This window comes from Hyperolius riggenbachi, chromosome 9 (genome assembly GCF_040937935.1).
Source record: "Hyperolius riggenbachi isolate aHypRig1 chromosome 9, aHypRig1.pri, whole genome shotgun sequence".
NCBI lineage: Eukaryota > Metazoa > Chordata > Amphibia > Anura > Hyperoliidae > Hyperolius > Hyperolius riggenbachi.
In genome coordinates, this window is record NC_090654.1 from 230,612,602 (window position 1) to 230,634,038 (window position 21,437).

The 21,437-nt window shown below is 44.6% G+C and overlaps 1 protein-coding gene across 4 annotated transcripts in view; it reads right to left on the reverse strand.

Moving 5' to 3' along the window:
- TTBK2 (tau tubulin kinase 2) overlaps positions 1-21,437 on the reverse strand; it is a 214,666-nt gene that overhangs the window by 73,839 nt on the left and 119,390 nt on the right. For all 4 annotated transcript variants that reach the window (XM_068254143.1, XM_068254140.1, XM_068254141.1 and 1 more), the window contains exon 4: positions 4,302-4,375. In XM_068254143.1, coding sequence (XP_068110244.1) covers positions 4,302-4,375 — 74 coding nt within the window. The remainder of the gene's footprint in view (positions 1-4,301; positions 4,376-21,437) is intronic.

The window sequence follows — 21,437 nt, forward strand, 5'->3', positions numbered from 1 at the left end:
ATTGCAAGAGGCTCCTCCAGAGGGGTCATAGCACGATTTTGTTGGAAGGTGTCTGGCTTAAAGGCATGCCCATGAGAGGTGCTCGGAGTCCCTTTAAAGCAAAAATCTCTAGAGTGTTGCCCATCCCTGCTGTGCAGAACGGTTTTGTTTTTTTCTTAAAATGAAACAGCTGATGATGGAAAGACCCGCAGATCTGTCTCTTTCCAGGCAGTATTTTTTATCCATGTTAAAATCGGGATTTTAGTTCAACTTTAATTAAAAGGTTTCTTCAATTAAGGCCAATTTTGAAGCAGCTGAATCATACGGTTACTGAATTGTTGAACGCCTACACATCGCCAACCGAGGTAAGATTAAGAAAGTTATGGTTTAAAGTGCATAATCAAACCTCTGCTGTCTGTCTCCGATTTGCTCATGTTTCGATGAATGAAACTAAAACCCTCCTAAGGACCTGAATGATGCTGTCCCTTACATTCTGATGCATTTATATTGTCCTCATCACCACTGAGAGCGCCCACACAGGCAGTGGGATGGCTCTTTTATCTATGTGGTTGACGCATGGTTCAAAACAGCTGCATGCAGCGTCTGACAAGTGGAGAATTGGGTCAACAACCTTTCCAGACTTGAATAAGAGCATCTTCCAAATGCCTTATGAACACCTGTGTAATTTTTACAAAGCAGGTGATGAGTGTTTGAAAATAATGGAATGTACAAGAAATGATTAAGACGGAAAGGATAGAACAGGCCTATAACTGCTTTTTAACCATCTTATAACCACTGTTTTATGTGTCTTATAAGGGATTTGTCAAATTCTGTGAATCACATACACCTGACCACCACTGTGCACAACCTTGTACAATTACCTTAATCATCCTGACTAGAAATGCTTCTTATATCTATATATTGCTGCATATTGGTATGTAAGCTGCCCTCCCAGTGAGGTTTAGCCTATGATACGATGACATGCAGCCCTCTCCTACAGAACTTTCTGGAAGATAGTGAGATATTCCTGCTAGCTTCACAAGAGGAATAGATTAAAAAAAACATTCCAAAGTGATTCACCTTGCCGGCAGAAAAGAGGCCAACATCTCCAATTAATTATAGGATGAAAATCAGTGTGAGGTAAGATTTTGCAATGAGCAAATACTGACCAATTACTTAAAGGGGAACTGAAGAGAGAGGCTGTCCTGTTTATTTCCTTTTAATCAATACCAGTTGCCTGGCAGCCCTGCTGGTCTATTTCTCTGCAGTAGTATCTGATTAAAACCAGAAACAAGCATGCAGCTAGTCTTGTCAGATCAGACTTATAAGTCTGAACCACTGAAACACCTGATCTGCTGCATGCTTGTTCAGGGGCTATGGCTAATAGTATTAGAGGCAGAGGATCAGCAGGGCTGCCAGGCAACTGGTATTGTCTAAAAGGAAATAAACATGACAGCCTCCATATACCTCTCTCTTCAGTTCCCCTTTAATAAATGAACTAGTGGCCTAAGCCCGTTTAAAAATAGGCTAGGTCCGTTCCTAATGCACCTCGCGCACACGCCCGCCCCTCCTGGCCCTGTCCTCCTCCGGCCCTCGGCGGTGTATCTGCATCTTGTCCCTGCATGTGCGCAGTGCTAAAAAGCACTGACACACGGACGGACGCAGCAACACAGGGATTTTATAGTATAGGATAGATACTAAGAGGGAAGCCACTGGATGGTCCAGAGGCTTTCCGTCTCCTCCTCACCCCCACCATTGCCACTTGCGGATCCTCTGAACATATCCAACAAGAGCTTGTCAGATATGTTCTCGCGGACACACTCTTTGCCGTGTAGGTCTTCTCATGTAATGACACTCACGGGGGAGTCTCACTGGACAGATAGTGCTATAGACTAACCTCAAAGGGGGCTACAATATACATCCATACATATATATAAGCCCTGTGGTCAGTGTTGAATCCAGTGCTCTCTTTCTCTGGCCTATATTTATTGTTAGCAACTGTTGCATGGAGCGTATGGATGTATATTGTAGCACCGCACACAAAGGAAATCCCGCTGCACCAATGTGTAAGGTGAAAAATTGAAAAAAATCTTTATTCCAAATCCAGCATCTCAGCATACAGATAAAAAGCTCACGCGTATCGGAGTGAGAATGGCTCCTTAATCATAGCTCACATACACATGTATAACATAGTATATATAGAGACAAATGGACACTCCTTACGGGTGTGTCCCTAAATCTTAGGTACACACTCTGAATAAAACTATGAAACACTGACATCAATAACATGTTACAAAATACTATATACTGCTAAAAATATGCATATACATGATAAAACATGCACCAAGTAGAAAAAGTCTGCATATTATAAATAATAACATTATCCTGATATAACGCACTGTAAACTGTCACTCAAAACAAAGCTACCTATAGAGAAAAGCCTGTGTTCCCATTGAGTATACACTGTCATATAAAGAACATGTTTGAATGCTCTTAATAAAACATGCTAATGTCTGATTTTGAATTTAAAGAGACTCTGAAGCGAGAATAAATCTCGCTTCAGAGCTCATAGTTAGCAGGGGCATATGTGCCCCTGCTAACCCGCCGCAATAGCGCCGCTAAACGGGGGTCCCTACACCCCCAAACCCCCCACTGCAACACTTGGTCGCAGACTTGGTCGCTCCTGGAGGCAGGGCTAACGGCTGCAGCCCTGCCTCCAGTCGCGTCTATCAGCGGGGCATCGTCGCCTCTCCCCCGCCCCTTTCAGTGAAGGAAGACAGAGGGGCGGGGGAGAGGCGGAGATACGCGCTGACAGACGCGCGTGGGGCAGGGCTGCGGTGGTTAGCCCTGCCCCAACCAGGAAGCGCTCCCCCGCTGCACCGAGGGGATTTGGGGGATCAGGGACCCCGTTAAGCCGCGGGATAGCGGCGGTTTAGCAGGGGCACACATGCCCCTGCTATCTATGAGGTCTGAAGCGAGATTTATTCTCGCTTCAGACTCTCTTTAAACCCAAGGGAACACGTGTGCCCAGTTTCCAAATCCAAAATGCCTCCCTCCTTAAAAGTGACTTGGATATATCCCCACCCCAAGCTGGGCAGGTTACCCGCTCTATCCCACAGAATCTAAAACTAGACATATCTCCCCTGTGTGTGTATAGAAAATGTCTAGACCCACTTGACACATGGGTAACATATGACATTTTTTAGACATCGGTTAGCCCCATTAAAATGTTCAGATACTCTTTGTCGCAGTGGTCGTGTTGTACATCCAACATATTGGATGTTACAACTGACACATGTAATAAGATAAACAACATTCTCAGTATTACAATTAATATATTGCCTAATATCGTGATTGGTTTGTTTGGACAGAGAGACAAATACACGAGTCTGGGTATGTACCCTGCAATAACGGCAGGTGTTATAGCTTTTTATCTGTATGCCGAGATGCTGGATTTGGAATAAAGATTTTTTCAATTTTTCACCTTACACATTGGTGCAGCGGGATTTCCTTTGTGTGCTATCCTATGTTGGTCAAGATTCCCTGCTCCCATTGCTGAGTGAGTGTATGTGTAGCGGCCCTTTTTCCTACAAACTTTCCTATATTGTAGCACCCTTTGAGTATAGTTGAATTTTCTCTCCATCGTACCACTGTGCCTGCGCAGTAAGCCGGAGCCGCTTGTCCACTAACTAAAATAGGGTCCCAGCAGTGGTAGTGGTCTTCAGGGGACAAGGGAAGCCTCTGGAGGGTAAGCAAGTATCAAACTTTTTTTTTTTATTTCTATCTGCCTCAGGTTTGCTTTAAAGGAGAGGTCCAAGCTAAATAAAAAAATCAAAATCCACTTACCCGGGGCTTCCTCCAGCCCCTGGCAATCGTCCTGTGCCCTCGCCGCAGCTGCCGTGGCTCCCGGCTTCTTGTGCGCTCCACCGTGCGGGTCACGTGGTCTGACCAATGTCATTGGGTCTGTACTGCGCAGGTGCAGAACTACTGCGCCTGCGCAGTACAGACTGGACGACGTCAGCCAGAGCACGTGACCCGCGCAGTGAAGCGCACAAGAACCTGACCCGGCAAAGTCGGCTTCTGCAGGGGAGGACACCGGGAGCCACGGCAAGGGCACAGGACGACTGCCAGGGGCTGGACGAAGCCCTAGGTAAGTGGATTTTGATTTAGCCTGGATGTATCCTTTAAGTTAAATACTGTAAGGTCTCTCTAAGTTTCTTTTCAAGATCTTTTTTAAACTCATAAATAAAGTAAACCAGAACTGCTGAAGGTTTTTCTTCTTCCGAAGGAAATAACAGTGGAATGCACCATGCCATACTGACCTGTAACTGCATGACCACATAGTTAAACCGATCATTCCTCCCACATCCTATGAAGCGACATACATGATCTTTTCCTAACAAAGAGAGCAAACAGTAATGTATTACTAGGGTGACTTAGTCACAGGTAACAGAGATTAAACACTGCATGCAGTTAATGTTTAATGGACAACTCCAAAAGCAGATTAGTTTTAAATCGCTGTTAAGTTTACCTAACACAATTACAACATTTTTCTCCTCTCCTGGAAAGTAGGCCAAACCAATATAGAGTCCAGGGTCAGACATCCTGGGAAGAGAGAGGTTTGTTCCTAGCCCCTCTTCATTCTGCGTATATTTGTAAATATTAACTTACTGTTCCCAGAACCGGTAGATGCAAAGTGTTTTTATACAGTGAATCTACTGTATGCACTCAGTGTTTCCATTGCACATACAGTATATCACAGGGAATAAAGGGCTGTGAAGGGATGGTTTTACACATTAACCACTTCCTGTCCCATGACTTAAAAATAAATCTCTGCACTCCCCTCCCTAAAAAAATTCCTAGATAACACGGTTTATTTATCGCTGAACTGATAACAATGCTACACAGTTGTAAAGGAAAGACAGCAAACCCCTTTCTTCATCCCAGAGAATTCAATGGCAGGAATAATGTGCAAACAAGTGTAAAACAAACAAACATTCTAGGAGCAGACAGATGTAACAAGAGACTAAGGTATACACAATCTGTTACGAATTCATACATAAAACAAATGAACTGTTTAAATAAACAAGAGAGATAGACAAATAAAATGTGTGGGTTTAATGTACAATAAAAGCTATTTACATTAAAGCTATAATGCATGAAAGTGGAGAAATTGTGTATTTTTTTCACTTTTTTCCTTATTTTCCTTTTAAAATACATAGAAAATAAGGTCATTAATAAAAACAAATATCAGTCACAAAAAAAGGCTAATTTGTCCTGAATAAAACAATATATAGATAATTTAGTTGTGATAATTATTTATAAAGTTATTGCCAAAGTAATCAGAGCTGAGCTGAACTGTGAAAATGACCAGGGTAGAGAAGTGGTTAAAAGATGCATACTTTGCTGCTATAAATAATTTTCTCTCTAGGTGCCTTCCCCTGTTCTTCAGTGCACCAGACTTGTCTGGTCCTTCTCAGCACCCCACCTGCTCCCCATGTGACAAAATAATGACCTCTACCAGACAGAAGGGGGCAGAACTCCTCCAACAACTTGATTAGTGAACAATACTAGTATCATCAATGCATAATGAACAGACGTCCGACTTCAAAAACAATTCTTGTGAAATGACACATAAAGAGACAATTCACACCTTTATAAATAGTATCTGCTGCTGTGTTTTCAGTATAGGTGCAACATTTTATTTCACACCTTTATAAAATGTGCCCCTAGGTTTTATTTTCATACAAAGTGTTATTCATAAAGATCCTAGGATCATTAAATAAGACTTGTTTAATGTAGATGGTGCTTAGTCCAGCTCCTATTTAAGAAGAATATACAGGGAGTGCAGAATTATTAGGCAAGTTGTATTTTTGAGGAATAATTGTATTATTGAACTACAACCATGTTCTCAATGAACCCAAAAAACTCATTAATATCAAAGCTGAATATTTTTGAAAGTAGTTATTAGTTTGTTTTTAGTTTTAGCTATTTTAGGGGAATATCTGTGTGTGCAGGTGACTATTACTGTGCATAATTATTAGGCAACTTAACAAAAAACAAATATATACCCATTTCAATTATTTATTTTTACCAGTGAAACCAATATAACATCTCAACATTCACAAATATGCATTTCTGACATTCAAAAACAAAACCAAAACAAATCAGTGACCAATATAGCCACCTTTCTTTGCAAGGACACTCAAAAGCCTGCCATCCATGGATTCTGTCAGTGTTTTGATCTGTTCACCATCAACATTGCATGCAGCAGCAACCACAGCCTCCCAGACACTGTTCAGAGAGGTGTACTGTTTTCCCTCCTTGTAAATCTCACATTTTATGATGGACCACAGGTTCTCAATGGGGTTCAGATCTGGTGAACAAGGAGCCCATGTCATTAGTTTTTCTTCTTTAATACCCTTTCTTGCCGGCCACGCTGTGGAGTACTTGGACGTGTGTGATGGAGCATTGTCCTGCATGAAAATCATGTTTTTCTTGAAGGATGCAGACTTCTTCCTGTACCACTGCTTTAAGAAGGTGTCTTCCAGAAACTGGCAGTAGAACTGGGAGTTGAGCTTGACTCCATCCTCAACCCAAAAAGGCCCCACAAGCTCATCTTTGATGATACCAGCCCAAACCAGTACTCCACCTCCACCTTGCTGGCGTCTGAGTCGGACTGGAGCTCTCTGCCCTTTACCAATCCAGCCACGGGCCCATCCATCTGGCCCATCAAGACTCACTCATTTCCTGCTCTGGCTCACACCCGCCCAGTGCAGAAATATCAAGAACCTAATAATAATACACTCCATACGAGTGTGGAACCAGACTAAATTTAAGGATAAACTTATCTCTCCCCATCTCCCGCTTTTGTCATTTTTAGGACATCCAGATTTTCGCCCCGGATTGCTTAGTACATCCGCCTTTAAATGGTGGCGGTTAAACGGTCTAACAACAACCTACAGTTTAGTAAATGACACGACCCTTAAGTCGTTTTCCTCCCTCAAAGAACATAAACAAATACCAAATATAGAGCTCTTTCGCTTCCTTCAGGTCTCTCATTTCATTAAAAAACACATTAGATCTTGCAAATCGCTTCTTACTAGAACATGCTTTGAACATGCTTGCGCTACAAACCCAGGTTCCCCAGGCCTTATCTCACTACTATACAGAAACGCAATCTCGCCCGCAAACCTGTCTAAACCACAATATATCTTAAGGTGGGAGAAAGATCTCAACAATACTTTTGATATAGAAGACCTGCAGCACGTGTGGAGGGATACTCCCAGCCTTTCTATAAGTTCTTCCCTAGTGGAGACCCAGTATAAAGTACTCTCGCAATGGTATCTGACTCCAGACCGTATCGAGAAGTTTTGCCCAACAAGCAATGGGCTATGCTTTAGAGAATGCGGCCAACGGGGTACCTTTCTACACGTGTGGTGGTCCTGTCCTAGGGTGCGCAGAATCTGGATCAGAGTCTACCAAGTAATATACACCACCATCCGAACGCAAGTACCTAAGCTCCCAGAAGTAGCCCTCCTGGGAATAAAGCCCCCAGACCTTACAAAATTCCAACATAAACTATTAATGCACATATGTCTAGCCGCTAAAAAAGAGTGATAGCGGCCTCCTGGAAAACTTCTTTACTTCTCTTTAGCTCATTTAAAACTAAACTTAGCCATGCACTCTGTTTTGAGAAGATGAAAGCCATCCTAGACGATTCCCTCCAACAATTTGAAAAAGTGTGGAAACTGTATTTTACCTATTATTCGCACTGGCTACCAGCTTCTCTTACCAATGTCTGACCTAACACGCATATGCTTTTGGGGCGGGGGGGGGGGGGGGCTGCGGAGCAGTGAATGGTTCTTATTTTCCTAATTCCTTTCTTCTCTTTCCTTCTTCTTTCTGCTTCCTCTTTCCTTTAAATGGCTCTGTCCCATTTCCCTAGCTATTCCTGCAGCTCTTAGCTAAGAAACTATATGAGCCTGGGTATACCTATCTCCGGAATGAGCTAGTAACCTAACCATCCCCAGACAATTTTACTAGATATAGGGTACCTTTAGTCAAGAGCTATTGGGCCACCAAGACTGTGTGGTGGCTATCAGTATACTGTTTTATTTTTAGCTATTTGTCGACTTTTCTGAGGTGTCGGTGATTGATGCTTTGTGCCGCCGACACCCACGTTAATTTTATGTTAAATTTCTGCTGTTGCAGACTTTGATGTACCTTATGTATTCCACATTTAACTGCAGTTTTATATTTCATATATGTTCTGTAAAGTTTTGCTTACCTAATTTTGAAAACAATAAAACGATTGTGATAAAAAAAAAAGACTCACTTATTTCATCAGTCCATAAAACCTTAGAAAAATCAGTCTGGAGATATTTCTTGGCCCAGTCTTGACGTTTCAGCTTGTGTGTCTTGTTCAGTGGTGGTCGTCTTTCAGCCTTTCTTACCTTGGCCATGTCTCTGAGTATTGCACACCTTGTGCTTTTGGGCACTCCAGTGATGTTGCAACTCTGAAATATGGCCAAACTGGTGGCAGGTGGCATCTTGGCAGCTGCACGCTTGACTTTTCTCAGTTCATGGGCAGTTATTTTGCGCCTTGGTTTTTCCACACGCTTCTTGCGACCCTGTTGACTATTTTGAATGAAACGCTTGATTGTTCGATGATCACGCTTCAGAAGCTTTGCAATTTTAAGAGTGCTGCATCCCTCTGCAAGATATCTCACTATTTTTGACTTTTCTGAGCCTGTCAAGTCCTTCTTTTGACCCATTTTGCCAAAGGAAAGAAGTTGCCTAATAAATCATGCACACCTGATATAGGGTGTTGAGGTCATTAGACCACACCCCTTCTCATTGCAGAGATGCACATCACCTAATATGCTTAATTGGTAGTAGGCTTTCGAGCCTATACAGCTTGGAGTAAGACAACATGCATAAAGAGGATGATGTGGTCAAAATACTCATTTGCCTAATAATTCTGCACTCCCTGTACTGCCACACCAGAAGTGGCTTTTGTCCAGGTCCAGCACACGTTAGATCAGGCATGGGCAAACTTGGCCCTCCAGTTAACCACTTCCCGACCGCCTAACGCACAGAGGCGGCCGGGAAGTGGAGCCCTTAAGGACCGGCTCACCCACAGAGGCGGCGGTCCATTTAAGGGCATGGGCGGAGCGATCGCGTCATCAGTGACGCGATCCTCTGCCGGCGCCTGTCACCGCTCGCTCGCCGCAACATGTTAACCCCGCGATCGCCGCATACAAAGTGTATAATACACTTTGTAATGTTTACAAAGTGTATTATACAGGCTGCCTCCTGCCCTGGTGGTCCCAGTGTCCGAGGGACCACCAGGGCAGGCTGCAGCCACCCTAGTCTGCACCCAAGCACACTGATTTCTCCCCCCCCTGCCCCAGATCGCCCACAGCACCCATCAGATCCCCCCCTGGCCACCCCCCAGACCCCTGTTTGCACCCAATCACCCCCCTAATCACCCATCAATCACTCCCTGTCACTATCTGTCAACGCTATTTTTTTTTTATCCCCCCCCTGCTCCCTGCTCCCTCCTGATCACCCCCCACCCCTCAGATTCTCCCCAGACCCCCCCCCCAGACCACCCCCCCCTGTTTACTGTATGCATCTATCCCCCTGATCACCTGTCAATCACCTGTCAATCACCTGTCCAATCACCCGTCAATCACCCGTCAACCACCCGTCAATCACCCCCTGTCACTGCCACCCATCAATCAGCCCCTAACCTGCCCCTTGCGGGCAATCTGATCACCCCCCCCACACCAATAGATCGCCCACAGATCCGACATCAGATCACCTCCCAAATCCATTGTTTACATCTATTCTCTCCTCTAAACACCCACTAATTACCCATCAATCACCCATCAATCACCCCCTATCACCACCTGTCACTTTTACCTATCAGATCAGACCCTAATCTGCCCCTTGCGGGCACCCAATCACCCGCCCACACGCTCAGATTGCCCTCTGACCCCCCCTTATCAATTCACCAGTGCATTAATTACATCTGTTCTTCCCTGTAATAACCCACTGATCACCTGTCAATCACCTGCCAATCACCTATCACCCATCAATCACCCCCTGTCACCCCCTGTCACTGCCACCCATCAATCAGCCCCTAACCTGCCCCTTGCGGGCAATCTGATCACCCACCCACACCATTAGATCGCCCGCAAACCCGCCGTCAGATTACCTCCCAAATGTATCGTTTACATCTGTTATCTTCTCTAAACACCCACTAATTACCCATCAATCACCCATCAATCACCCCCTATCACCACCTGTCACTGTTACCTATCAGATCAGACCCTAATCTGCCCCTTGCGGGCACCCAATCACCCGCCCACACGCTCAGATTGCCCTCAGACCCCTCCCCCCCTTATCAATTCGCCAGTGCATTAATTACATCTGTCCTTCCCTGTAATAACCCACTGATCACCTGTCAATCACCTGCCAATCACCTATCACCCATCAATCACCCCCTGTCACTGCCACCCAACAATCAGCCCCTAACCTGCCCCTTGCGGGCAATCTGATTACCCACCCACACCAATAGATCGCCCGCAGATCCGACATCAGATCACCACCCAAGCGCAGTGTTTCCATCTATTCTCTCCTCTAAACACCCACTAATTACCCATCAATCACTCCCTATCACCACCTGTCACTGTTACCTATCAGATCAGACCCTAATCTGCCCCTTGCGGGCACCCAATCGCCCGCCTACACGCTCAGATTGCCCTCAGACCCCCCCTTATCAATTCGCCAGTGCAATATTTACATCTGTTCTCCCCTGTAATAACCCACTGATTACCTGTCAATCACCTATCAATCACCCATCAATCACCCACTGTCACTGCCACCCATCAATCACCCCCTGTCACTGCCACCCATCAATCACCCGCTGTCACTGCCACCCATCAATCAGCCCCTAACCTGCCCCTTGCGGGCAAACTGATCACCCACCCACACCAATAGATCGCCCGCAGATCCGCAGATCACCACCCAAGCGCAGTGTTTCCATCTATTCTCTACCCTAAACACCCACTAATTACCCATCAATCACCCCCTGTCACTGCTACCTATCAGATTAGACCCCTATCTGCCCCTAGGGCACTCAATCACCCGCCCACACCCTCAGAATGCCCTCAGACCCCAGCCCTGATCACCTCGCCAGTGCATTGCTTGCATCTATTCCCCCCTCTAATCACACCTTGAGACACCCATCAATCACCTCCTGTCACCCCCTAGCACACCTACCCATCAGATCAGGCCCCAATTTGCCCCGTGTGGGCTCCTGATCACTCGGCCAAACCCTCAGACCCCCTTCCGATCACCTCCCCAGTGCATGGATTGCATCTATTTTCCCCTCTAACCACCCCCTGAGACACCCATCAATCACCTCCTGTCACCCCCCTAGCACTCCTATCCATCAGATCAGGCCCAATACAACCTGTCATCTAAAAGGCCACCCTGCTTATGACCGGTTCCACAAAATTCGCCCCCTCATAGACCACCTGTCATCAAAATTTGCAGATGCTTATACCCCTGAACAGTCATTTTGAGACATTTGGTTTCCAGACTACTCACGGTTTTGGGCCTGTAAAATGCCAGGGCGGTATAGGAACCCCACAAGTGACCCCATTTTAGAAAAAAAAGACACCCCAAGGTATTATGTTAGGTGTATGACGAGTTCATAGAAGATTTTATTTTTTGTCAAAAGTTAGCGGAAATTGATTTTTATTGGTTTTTTTCACAAAGTGTCATTTTTCACTAACTTGTGACAAAAAATAAAATCTTCTATGAACTCACCATACACCTAACGGAATACCTTGGGGTGTCTTCTTTCTAAAATGGGGTCACTTGTGGGGTTCCTATACTGCCCTGGCATTTTAGGGGCCCTAAACCGCGAGGAGTAGTCTAGAAAACAAATGCTTCAAAATGACCTGTGAATAGGACGTTGGGCCCCTTAGCGCACCTAGGCTGCAAAAAAGTGTCACACATGTGGTACCGCCGTACTCAGGAAAAGTAGTATAATGTGTTTTGGGGTGTATTTTTACACATACCCATGCTGGGTGGGAGAAATTTCTATGTAAATGGACAATTGTGTGTAAAAAAATCAAACAATTGTCATTTACAGAGATATTTCTCCCACTTAGCATGGGTATGTGTAAAAATACACCCCAAAACGCATTATACTACTTCTCCTGAGTACAGCGGTACCACATGTGTGGCACTTTTTTACACCCTAAGTACGCTAAGGGGCCCAAAGTCCAATGAGTACCTTTAGGATTTCACAGGTCATTTTGCGACATTTGGTTTCAAGACTACTCCTCACGGTTTAGGGCCCCTAAAATGCCAGGGCAGTATAGGAACCCCACAAATGACCCCATTCTAGAAAGAAGACACCCAAAGGTATTCCGTACGGAGTATGGTGAGTTCATAGAAGATTTTATTTTTTGTCACAAGTTAGCGGAAAATGACACTTTGTGAAAAAAAACTATTAAAATCAATTTCCGCTAACTTGTGACAAAAAAATAAAAACTTCTATGAACTCACCATACTCCTAACGGAATACCTTGGGGTGTCTTCTTTCTAAAATGGGGTCATTAGTGGGGTTCCTATACTGCCCTGGCATTTTAGGGGCCCTAAACCGTGAGGAGTAGTCTTGAAACAAAAATGACCTGTGAAATCCTAAAGGTACTCATTGGACTTTGGGCCCCTTAGTGCAGTTAGGGTGCAAAAAAGTGCCACACATGTGGTATCGCCGTACTCGGGAGAAGTAGTACAATGTGTTTTGGGGTGTATTTTTACACATACCCATGCTGGGTGGGAGAAATACCTCTGTAAATGACAATCTTTTGATTTTTTTTACACACAATTGTCCATTTACAGAGGTATTTCTCCCACCCAGCATGGGTATGTGTAAAAATACACCCCAAAACACATTGTACTACTTCTCCCGAGTATGGCGATACCACATGTGTGGCACTTTTTTGCACCCTAACTGCGCTAAAGGGCCCAAAGTCCAATGAGTACCTTTAGGATTTCACAGGTCATTTTGAGAAATTTCGTTTCGAGACTACTCCTCACGGTTTAGGGCCCCTAAAATGCCAGGGCAGTATAGGAACCCCACAAATGACCCCATTTTAGAAAGAAGACACCCCAAGGTATTCCGTTAGGAGTATGGTGAGTTCATAGAAGATTTTATTTTTTGTCAAAAGTTAGCGGAAATTGATTTTAATTGTGTTTTTTCACAAAGTGTCATTTTCCACTAACTTGTGACAAAAAATAAAATCTTCTATGAACTCGCCATACTACTAACGGAATACCTTGGGGTGTCTTCTTTCTAAAATGGGGTCATTTGTGGGGTTCCTATACTGCCCTGGCATTTTAGGGGCCCTAAACCGTGAGTAGTAGTCTTGAAACGAAATTTCTCAAAATGACCTGTGAAATCCTAAAGGTACTCATTGGACTTTGGGCCCTTTAGCGCAGTTAGGGTGCAAAAAAGTGCCACACATGTGGTATCGCCGTACTCAGGAGAAGTAGTATAATGTGTTTTGTGGTGTATTTTTACACATACCCATGCTGAGTGGGAGAAATATCTCTGTAAATGGACAATTGTGTGTAAAAAAAATTAACAAATTGTCATTTACAGAGATATTTCTCCCACCCAGCATGGGTATGTGTAAAAATACACCCCAAAACACATTATACTACTTCTCCTGAGTACGGCAATACCACATGTGTGGCACTTTTTTGCAGCCTAACTGCGCTAAGGGGTCCAAAGTCCAATGAGCACCTTTAGGCTTTACAGGGGTGCTTACAATTTAGCACCCCCCAAAATGTCAGGACAGTAAACACACCCCACAAATGATCCCATTTTGGAAAGTAGACCCTTCAAGGTATTCAGAGAGGGGCATGGTGAGTCCGTGGCAGATTTCATTTTTTTTTGTCGCAAGTTAGAAGAAATGGAAACTTTTTTTTTTTTTTTTTTCTCACAAAGTGTCATTTTCCGCTTACTTGTGACAAAAAATAATATCTTCTATGAACTCACTATGCCTCTCAGTGAATACTTTGGGATGTCTTCTTTCCAAAATGGGGTCATTTGGGGGGTATTTATACTATCCTGGAATTCTAGCCCCTCATAAAACATGACAGGGGGTCAGAAAAGTCAGAGATGCTTGAAAATGGGAAAATTCACTTTTTGCACCATAGTTTGTAAACGCTATAACTTTTACCCAAACCAATAAATATACACTGAATGGGTTTTTTTTTATCAAAAACATGTTTGTCCACATTTTTCGCGCTGCATGTATACAGAAATTTTACTTTATTTGAAAAATGTCAGCACAGAAAGTTAAAAAAATCATTTTTCTGCCAAAATTCATGTCTTTTTTGATGAATATAATAAAAAGTAAAAATCGCAGGAGCAATCAAATAGCACCAAAAGAAAGCTTTATTAGTGACAAGAAAAGGAGCCAAAATTCATTTAGGTGGTAGGTTGTATGAGCGAGCAATAAACCGTGAAAGCTGCAGTGGTCTGAATGGAAAAAAAGTGGCCGGTCCTTAAGGGGTAGAAAGCCCTAGGTCCTCAAGTGGTTAAAGAGACTCTGAAGCGAGAATAAATCATAGTTAGCAGGGGCACGTGTGCCCCACGTGCCCCTGCTAAACCGCCGCTAAACGGGGGTCCCTACACCCCCAAACCCCCCACTGCGACACTTGGTCGCAGACTTGGTCGCTCCTGGAGGCAGGGCTAACGGCTGCAGCCCTGCCTCCAGTCGCGTCTGTCAGCGGCGCATCGCCGCCTCTCCCCCGCCCCTCTCAATGAAGGAAGACTGAGAGGGGCGGGGGAGAGGCGGAGATACGCGCTGACAGACGCACGTGGGGCAGGGCTGCGGCGGTTAGCCCTGCCCCAACCAGGAAGCGCTCCGCCGCATTACAGCCTTATGTCTGTGACATTTTGTCAAATAAGACATTTCCTTGGGAAATAATCCATATACCATGTGCAGTTAGGTTGTCCTTTTCAGCATGCAGGCATAGTCCTACTGACACAGTGGCAGCTGCTAATCAGTGGCTGCTACTGCTGCTGGCATAGTGGCAGATGGTAATCAGTGGCTGCTACTGCTATAGTGGTGACTGATATCCTACTGGTGAGCAAAGGGGTGTCGATTGCCACCAGATCGACCAGTAGATAGATCCCACTGTGATCAAATCTGATCAAAGAGGGATCTATTGGCTGCCTACACTGCAAACAGATTTTTAATAGATTTCACTATGAAACCGATTAACGATCTGTAGAGCTGCCGCCACGCGTAATGTATTACCGCTAGCGTCGGTCGGACATTCGAACGCCGCTATCAACACACTCCCGACCCGCCGGCGATCGATCGAAATCTTCCGCACGGACAGATCGGCGTGAACGATCGATTTCGGACGGAAATTGATCGTTTGGTCAGCGTTTGTGCAACGATTTCACAGCAAATTCGATCAAAGTTATCAAAGCTGGATAGGACGTGTGATGTCCATTATTTTTGGAATCATGTTACCTTGCATACAGAAAAGATGGGATAGGGATGATTGCATGACTCATAGAAAATCCCAGCATGCCTGTCTTCCTGTAGAGCTTTATTGCTATTCCAGGGCTCAGAGAATAGATTTCAAGATACATGACTGCAGTCTGCCTCATCAGGAACGCTCAATAGTAAAGACTCAGGATGACGGCTGCTTAATTGCAAAAAAATGGTTCTGACGGCAATCTCAGAAACTATAAAAAGCAGGCAGATGACTTTGCATCACAAGCATTTGTTCTCCCTACAGAAACCTAAAGCACAAACAAAAACAGGACTGTACTCTCACCAGAGTATCAATAAAAATGTACTAGCACTAAAGAATTTATATTTTCCATGCTACTGTCTCTCAACCAAAGTCCATGGCAAAGTAAAGCATTTCCCTTAAAGAGAACCTGTACTGAAAATAAAAAGTCAAAATAAACATACACAAGTCATACTTACCTCCTATGTAGTCTACTCATCAATCTCCTTCTCTCCTGCGTCCTTCTTGTCCACTGTAATCGATGGAATTCTCTGTCCTCCATTTTGAAAATGGCCATTACCCCATAACAGCTTCCTGGTCAGCACACTGTTAAACTGTTGTATCGCCCACTTGAGCCATAGGGAAACATGGTTATTACCCTGCACATTCAGTTGTAACTGACAGCAACTGGTATATTTCAGTTCTGACAAAATCTTGTCAGAACTGTAAGGGATCACTGTAAGAAGAAAATGGTGGGCTTCCTCTGTAATAAAAAAAAAAAAAAAAAAGTCCCCCCCTGGGGGGTACTTACGTCAGGAGGGGAAAGCCTCAGGGTCCCAATAAGGCTTCCCCCTCCCGTGTAGCTGCAGGCAGTCCAGCGCTGGCTCCCCCAAAGTGTCCCGCAACCCTGGCTGGACAACCCTGACAAGGCTTGATATATTTACCTTCCCTGGTTGCAGTGGGTGGCGCTGTTGCGGCTTTCAGCACGGAGATAGGCGGAAATAGCCGATCTCTGTCGGGTCCGCTCTACTATGCAGGCGCAGGAGACAGCGATCGGCTATTTCAGCCTATCTCCGAGCGGAGAGCCGAGACTGCGCCTGCTCTGGAGCTGGGAAGGTAAATATTTACATCCCCACTGTTAGGAGGGGCACAGCGAGACCGCGGTGGGACACAGGAGGACTGGGGAAGCCTCGATAGGATCTGGAAGCTTCCCCCACTGAGTTGAGTACCCCCCAGGGGAACTTTTTTTAGTTACAGGTTTTCTTTAAATTGAACTGATCTCCTGCACAGAACAGAAGGAAAACATATAGAAATGCACCCTCTATGTATTTCGAGAGTTTAACCTGTCTAATTCCAATTCATCTTTGAATAATCACAAGTGTCATTTGATCACTCATCTGTGTCAGCTGGCTGCCTCAGTAGAGCAGCTAATTTGTAAACACAAGATGTTAACCCTATGTCTGCTTCCTTGAAAGCAGGAAATAGACATACTGCAGATGTATTGCAGGATTTGTATCAGCTGTAACAAAGAATTTTTTTTTAAAGGTTATTATGCTGTTACTTATCTTTTACTGCTGAAAAGAAGTTCTGAGTTCAGGCCCGCTTTAATACTGTTCATCTCCATGATCGCATAGAAAAGGTCAGCGATCATGAAAGCCTACTTTATAATGAGGGGGAATCACTGTAATTAAGGTGTCAGCAATAGCCGGACCTCAAATGACATCCACAGAGGCACAAATTAGGTTCTCAGTAGGGGGAATACATTTGTTCTATTCCCCGCCCCCGTTTCTCAGCTTCTGCCAGCGCCCAGTTGAACACCACCGGAACCATTTGTACTCATTTATAACACCAGAAAATGTTTATTTCCCATTTGTACTTAGGCCCATTTCACACTTAACTAGGATTCCTGTGTTGCATTCCTCTCTGCTGCCGCAAGGGGCCACAAAGGCAATGCAAGGCTATGGAGACTTGAACACTTATTGCAGCCCACAGTGGTGCACCAGAAGTGTCTGATCCGCCACTCGCCCCAACGCATAGACAACAGCGTGTTATTCTGTCAATGCAGCAGTGGTGGAAGTAAAGTCAAGTCAGTGGGTGTCGCATACCTTTTAAAAAGGGTGGCAGCTGTGCTGCCGCGCACTTGCACAGAACAACCTGGATCCAACAAGGAACCCTGGGAATCCCAGTGACATACTTCCTGTCCAGAAGGGAGTGTGCCACTGGGCGAGGGGCGGCGCTATGAATATGAACCTGTTGTCATACTCTATTGCAGGGTCATACATTTGTGGTTTTTTGTGTTGTTGTGTGGAGTGAGGTATCACACACTTTATGTGTGAAACCAGCCTTAAAGGGAAGGTTCAAGCAAAATAAAAAAAATGAGTTTCACTTACCTGGGGCTTCTACCAGCCCCATGCAGCCATCCTGTGCCCTCGTAGTCACTCACTGCTGCTCCAGTCCCCCGCTGGCAGCTTTCCGACCTCGGAGGTCGGCGGGCCGCATTGCGTACGTTTTTACGCATTTCCGCTAGTTAAGAACATTAACACATACGTTTTTACGCATTACTGGTTTAATGCGTAAATTTTTACGCATTGAACCAGTAATGCGTAAAAACGTATGTGTTAATGTTCCTGCACTAGTGGGAATGCGTAAAAACGTACGCAATGCGGCCCGGCGACCTCCGAGGTCGGCAAGCTGCCAGCGGGGGACTGGAGCAGCAGTGAGTGACTACGAGGGCACAGGATGGCTGCATGGGCCTGGTAGAAGCCCCAGGTAAGTGAAACTCATTTTTTTATTTTGCTTGGACCTTCCCTTTAAAGTCATACATAAGCTGATCCATTCATTAGCTTCTGCTGTACAATGTGATAGAGAAGCAGACATTCAATGATCAAGGGCATTGTAAAGGTCAGTGGATATGGGCATGCAACATTGCAGGCATATCAATTCCGCACAGGCTAACTGGGCTTAAAATTTGAGTGATTTGTTTCAACAATCTGAAGAATTTAGTGAAAAAACATGTTGCGCTCCCCTACTACAGCTCCGGATACAAAGAAATAGCCAATGTTAGCGCTCATAACAGTAGTCTTAAAGGTACAGAAGCTGATGTAACCAATCTTCTAGCTGAATTTATATAGCCACATAAAATTCTCAGCTATATCCAGTGCCCTTTAAAGAGGAACTCCAGTCAAAATAATGTAATAAAAAAGTGCTTCATTTTTACAATAATTATGTATAAATGATTTCGTCAGTGTTTGCCCATTGTAAAATCTTTTAAATCCCTGATTCACATTCTGACATTTATCACATGGTAACATTTTTACTGCTGGCAGGTGATGTAGCTGCTGCTTGCTGTTTTGGCAGTTGGAAACAGCTGTAAACAGCCATTTCCCACAATGCAACAAGGTTCACAGACAGGAAACTGCCAGAAGTACCGCGGTACTCAGAGCTTCTTGTGGGAGGGGTTTCACCACAATATCAGTCATACAGCGCCCCCTGATGGTCTGTATGTGAAAAGGAATAGATTTCTCATGTAAAAGGGGGTATCCGCTACTGATTGGGATAAAGTCGGAGTTTCTCTTTAACCCCCTTGCCGGTCCAATTCCCGCATTAAGGGGGCAGTACAGCACTTTTTTTTAAAAAAAAAAAAAATTTAAATCATGTAGCGAGCCTAGGGCTCGCTACATAATAGCCGCTGAGCAGCGGCATCCCCCCACCCACTCCGATCAGAGTAAGCAGGAAATCCCGTTCAGAACGGGATTTACTGCTGGGCTTCCCCGGTCGCCATGGCGACGGCGCGGGATGACGTCACCGACGTCATGGACGTCAGAGGGAATCCCGATCCACCCCTCAGCGCTGCCTGGCACTGATTGGCCAGGCTGCGCAAGGAGTCTGGAGGGGGGGGGGGGGCGGGGCGGCGGGTAGCTGCGAATCGGCGGCGATCGTAATATGCACGCAGATAGAAAAGTGCTAGCTGCGTGCAATAAAAAAAAAATTTATGCAAATCGGCCCAGTGGGGCCTGATAAATCCGCCTGCGCAGGTTACCCCGGGATAACCGGCAAGGAGGTTAATATCTGGGAAAGAAAAACAAAAACTTGGCTATATCTAGTGCCCTTTTATAAACCCCCCCCCCCCCAAAAAAAAAAACTTGGCTATATCCAATGCCCTTTTATAGCCAAAAAAAAAAATCGTACCTATATCTGGTGCCCTTTCGTAGTCGAGGAAAAAAAAAAACTCAGGTGCCCTATTCACCACCTTATAGCCGAGATTTGCAGTAAATAACATTGCAGTCTATGGCGGCACCCTTTTACCCAGATGGCTCAGGCGCCCTTTTCAACTGATAACATAGAAATAACTGGAAGTGCCAAGGAGGATATAAAATATTTAAGCCCAGTTTAAAAAATGCAGACAAGTGTTGGCTTACCACCAAAGACAATCTGCAATTTAGCAGAAGCAATGTTTTATTGAACACTATAAAAGGATGTTTTCTGCGAGAGACACCTCACCTCTGTAGGTCAAATAAAAGTGCCCAGCAATTAGGCTAACGAGCAAGGAGAGTTTCAGACAGCAGCCTTCAGTTATTTTGCAGGCCAGCAAGTCTTATGCGAGAGGGGTTCTTGCAGGTAAAACATATTTATAACCGGGCTGTTTTTCTTTTTTTATTTTGCTGCCTGAAAGAATTAAGTTTCAGGCATGCAAGTGACAGCTTCTGTCTTGACTGTACCATGTGGGAATAAGGGCGGGGAGAGATAGAAAAAAGGTTAATAGTTCATGTATTTTAACTCTGGAACACTTATTAGGCTTCCATTGAGCAGAGACCACAAACCATTCAATCTACTTTGTAAATGTTTAACCACGGAGAAGTATGATAAGCAGCCTCCTCCCACCACACTGCTGCTTAGTTCTGGCCAGTCTAAGCTCCCATAGACTTATTTTAGGCTGTTCTTGGATGCGTCATATAGTCTAGTTTATGGGTGCGCATTCTTATTATTAAAGACACATACCTACCGGTATTCTAGTTTAAGATAGAGAACACACTTGCAGGGCCATTTTTCTCTACAATTCTCAGGTTTCTGTCAGCAGTGCATTTCTTTTTGTGATCATGGTTTCCGCAAACGTTTTGTCGTGTTGGATGGGTGCTTTTGTTTGCGATGCCACATACTGTAATTGCAAATGCGTGAGTCTTGCATCAAAAAGCGGAAAGCTGTGCAATTTAAAAAAAGCACAGAAAATCACAAATGCAAAATTCTAATGGTCATAACGTGCGTTTCCCGAGCAAGGCAAATGACTTCAGAAACCTGTACAATCGTGTACGTTTTTTCTGCCCGTGGCAAAATGCGCTCAATCGCAGCTAGTGTGTTCCCTGCCTAGGACTTACAAGGTCAGTTCATGTGTGTTTTAAGTATGCTCTAAGGGCAGAGTTTTAGTCCTTTTAGTGAAAGAAGCAGCAGGTTGAACTTTAAATATGCTCTTCAGGATCCTTACTTCATATAGCTGTGTTAATACCTTATTTAGTACCAGACGTTTGATTCAGCCAGGGATCAGAAGAGTAGGATTAAGCTGCAGTATCCAGTTAAACACCAGAAACAGCCAAGATCACTGAGAAGAGATCAATAATGGCTTTAGAATAGCAGCAGGTTTCCTGCACATTTCATTCTGTAATCCCTGTGATGAAGACAGGCCAAGAGCACATCAATGAATATCATAAAGGGCCCGTTTTCTGGAGCTCAACACAGACTTGAGTTTTTCAATACGGACCCCTCCCTTCCCCAAATAAAAAGAACCCTCCACACATTTCCATATGTACACTAACCCTGGCTTAACAATAATTTTTCAGCAACCTTTTAAAGAGACACTGAAAAAAAATTATGATCTAATGAATGGTTTGTGTAGTACG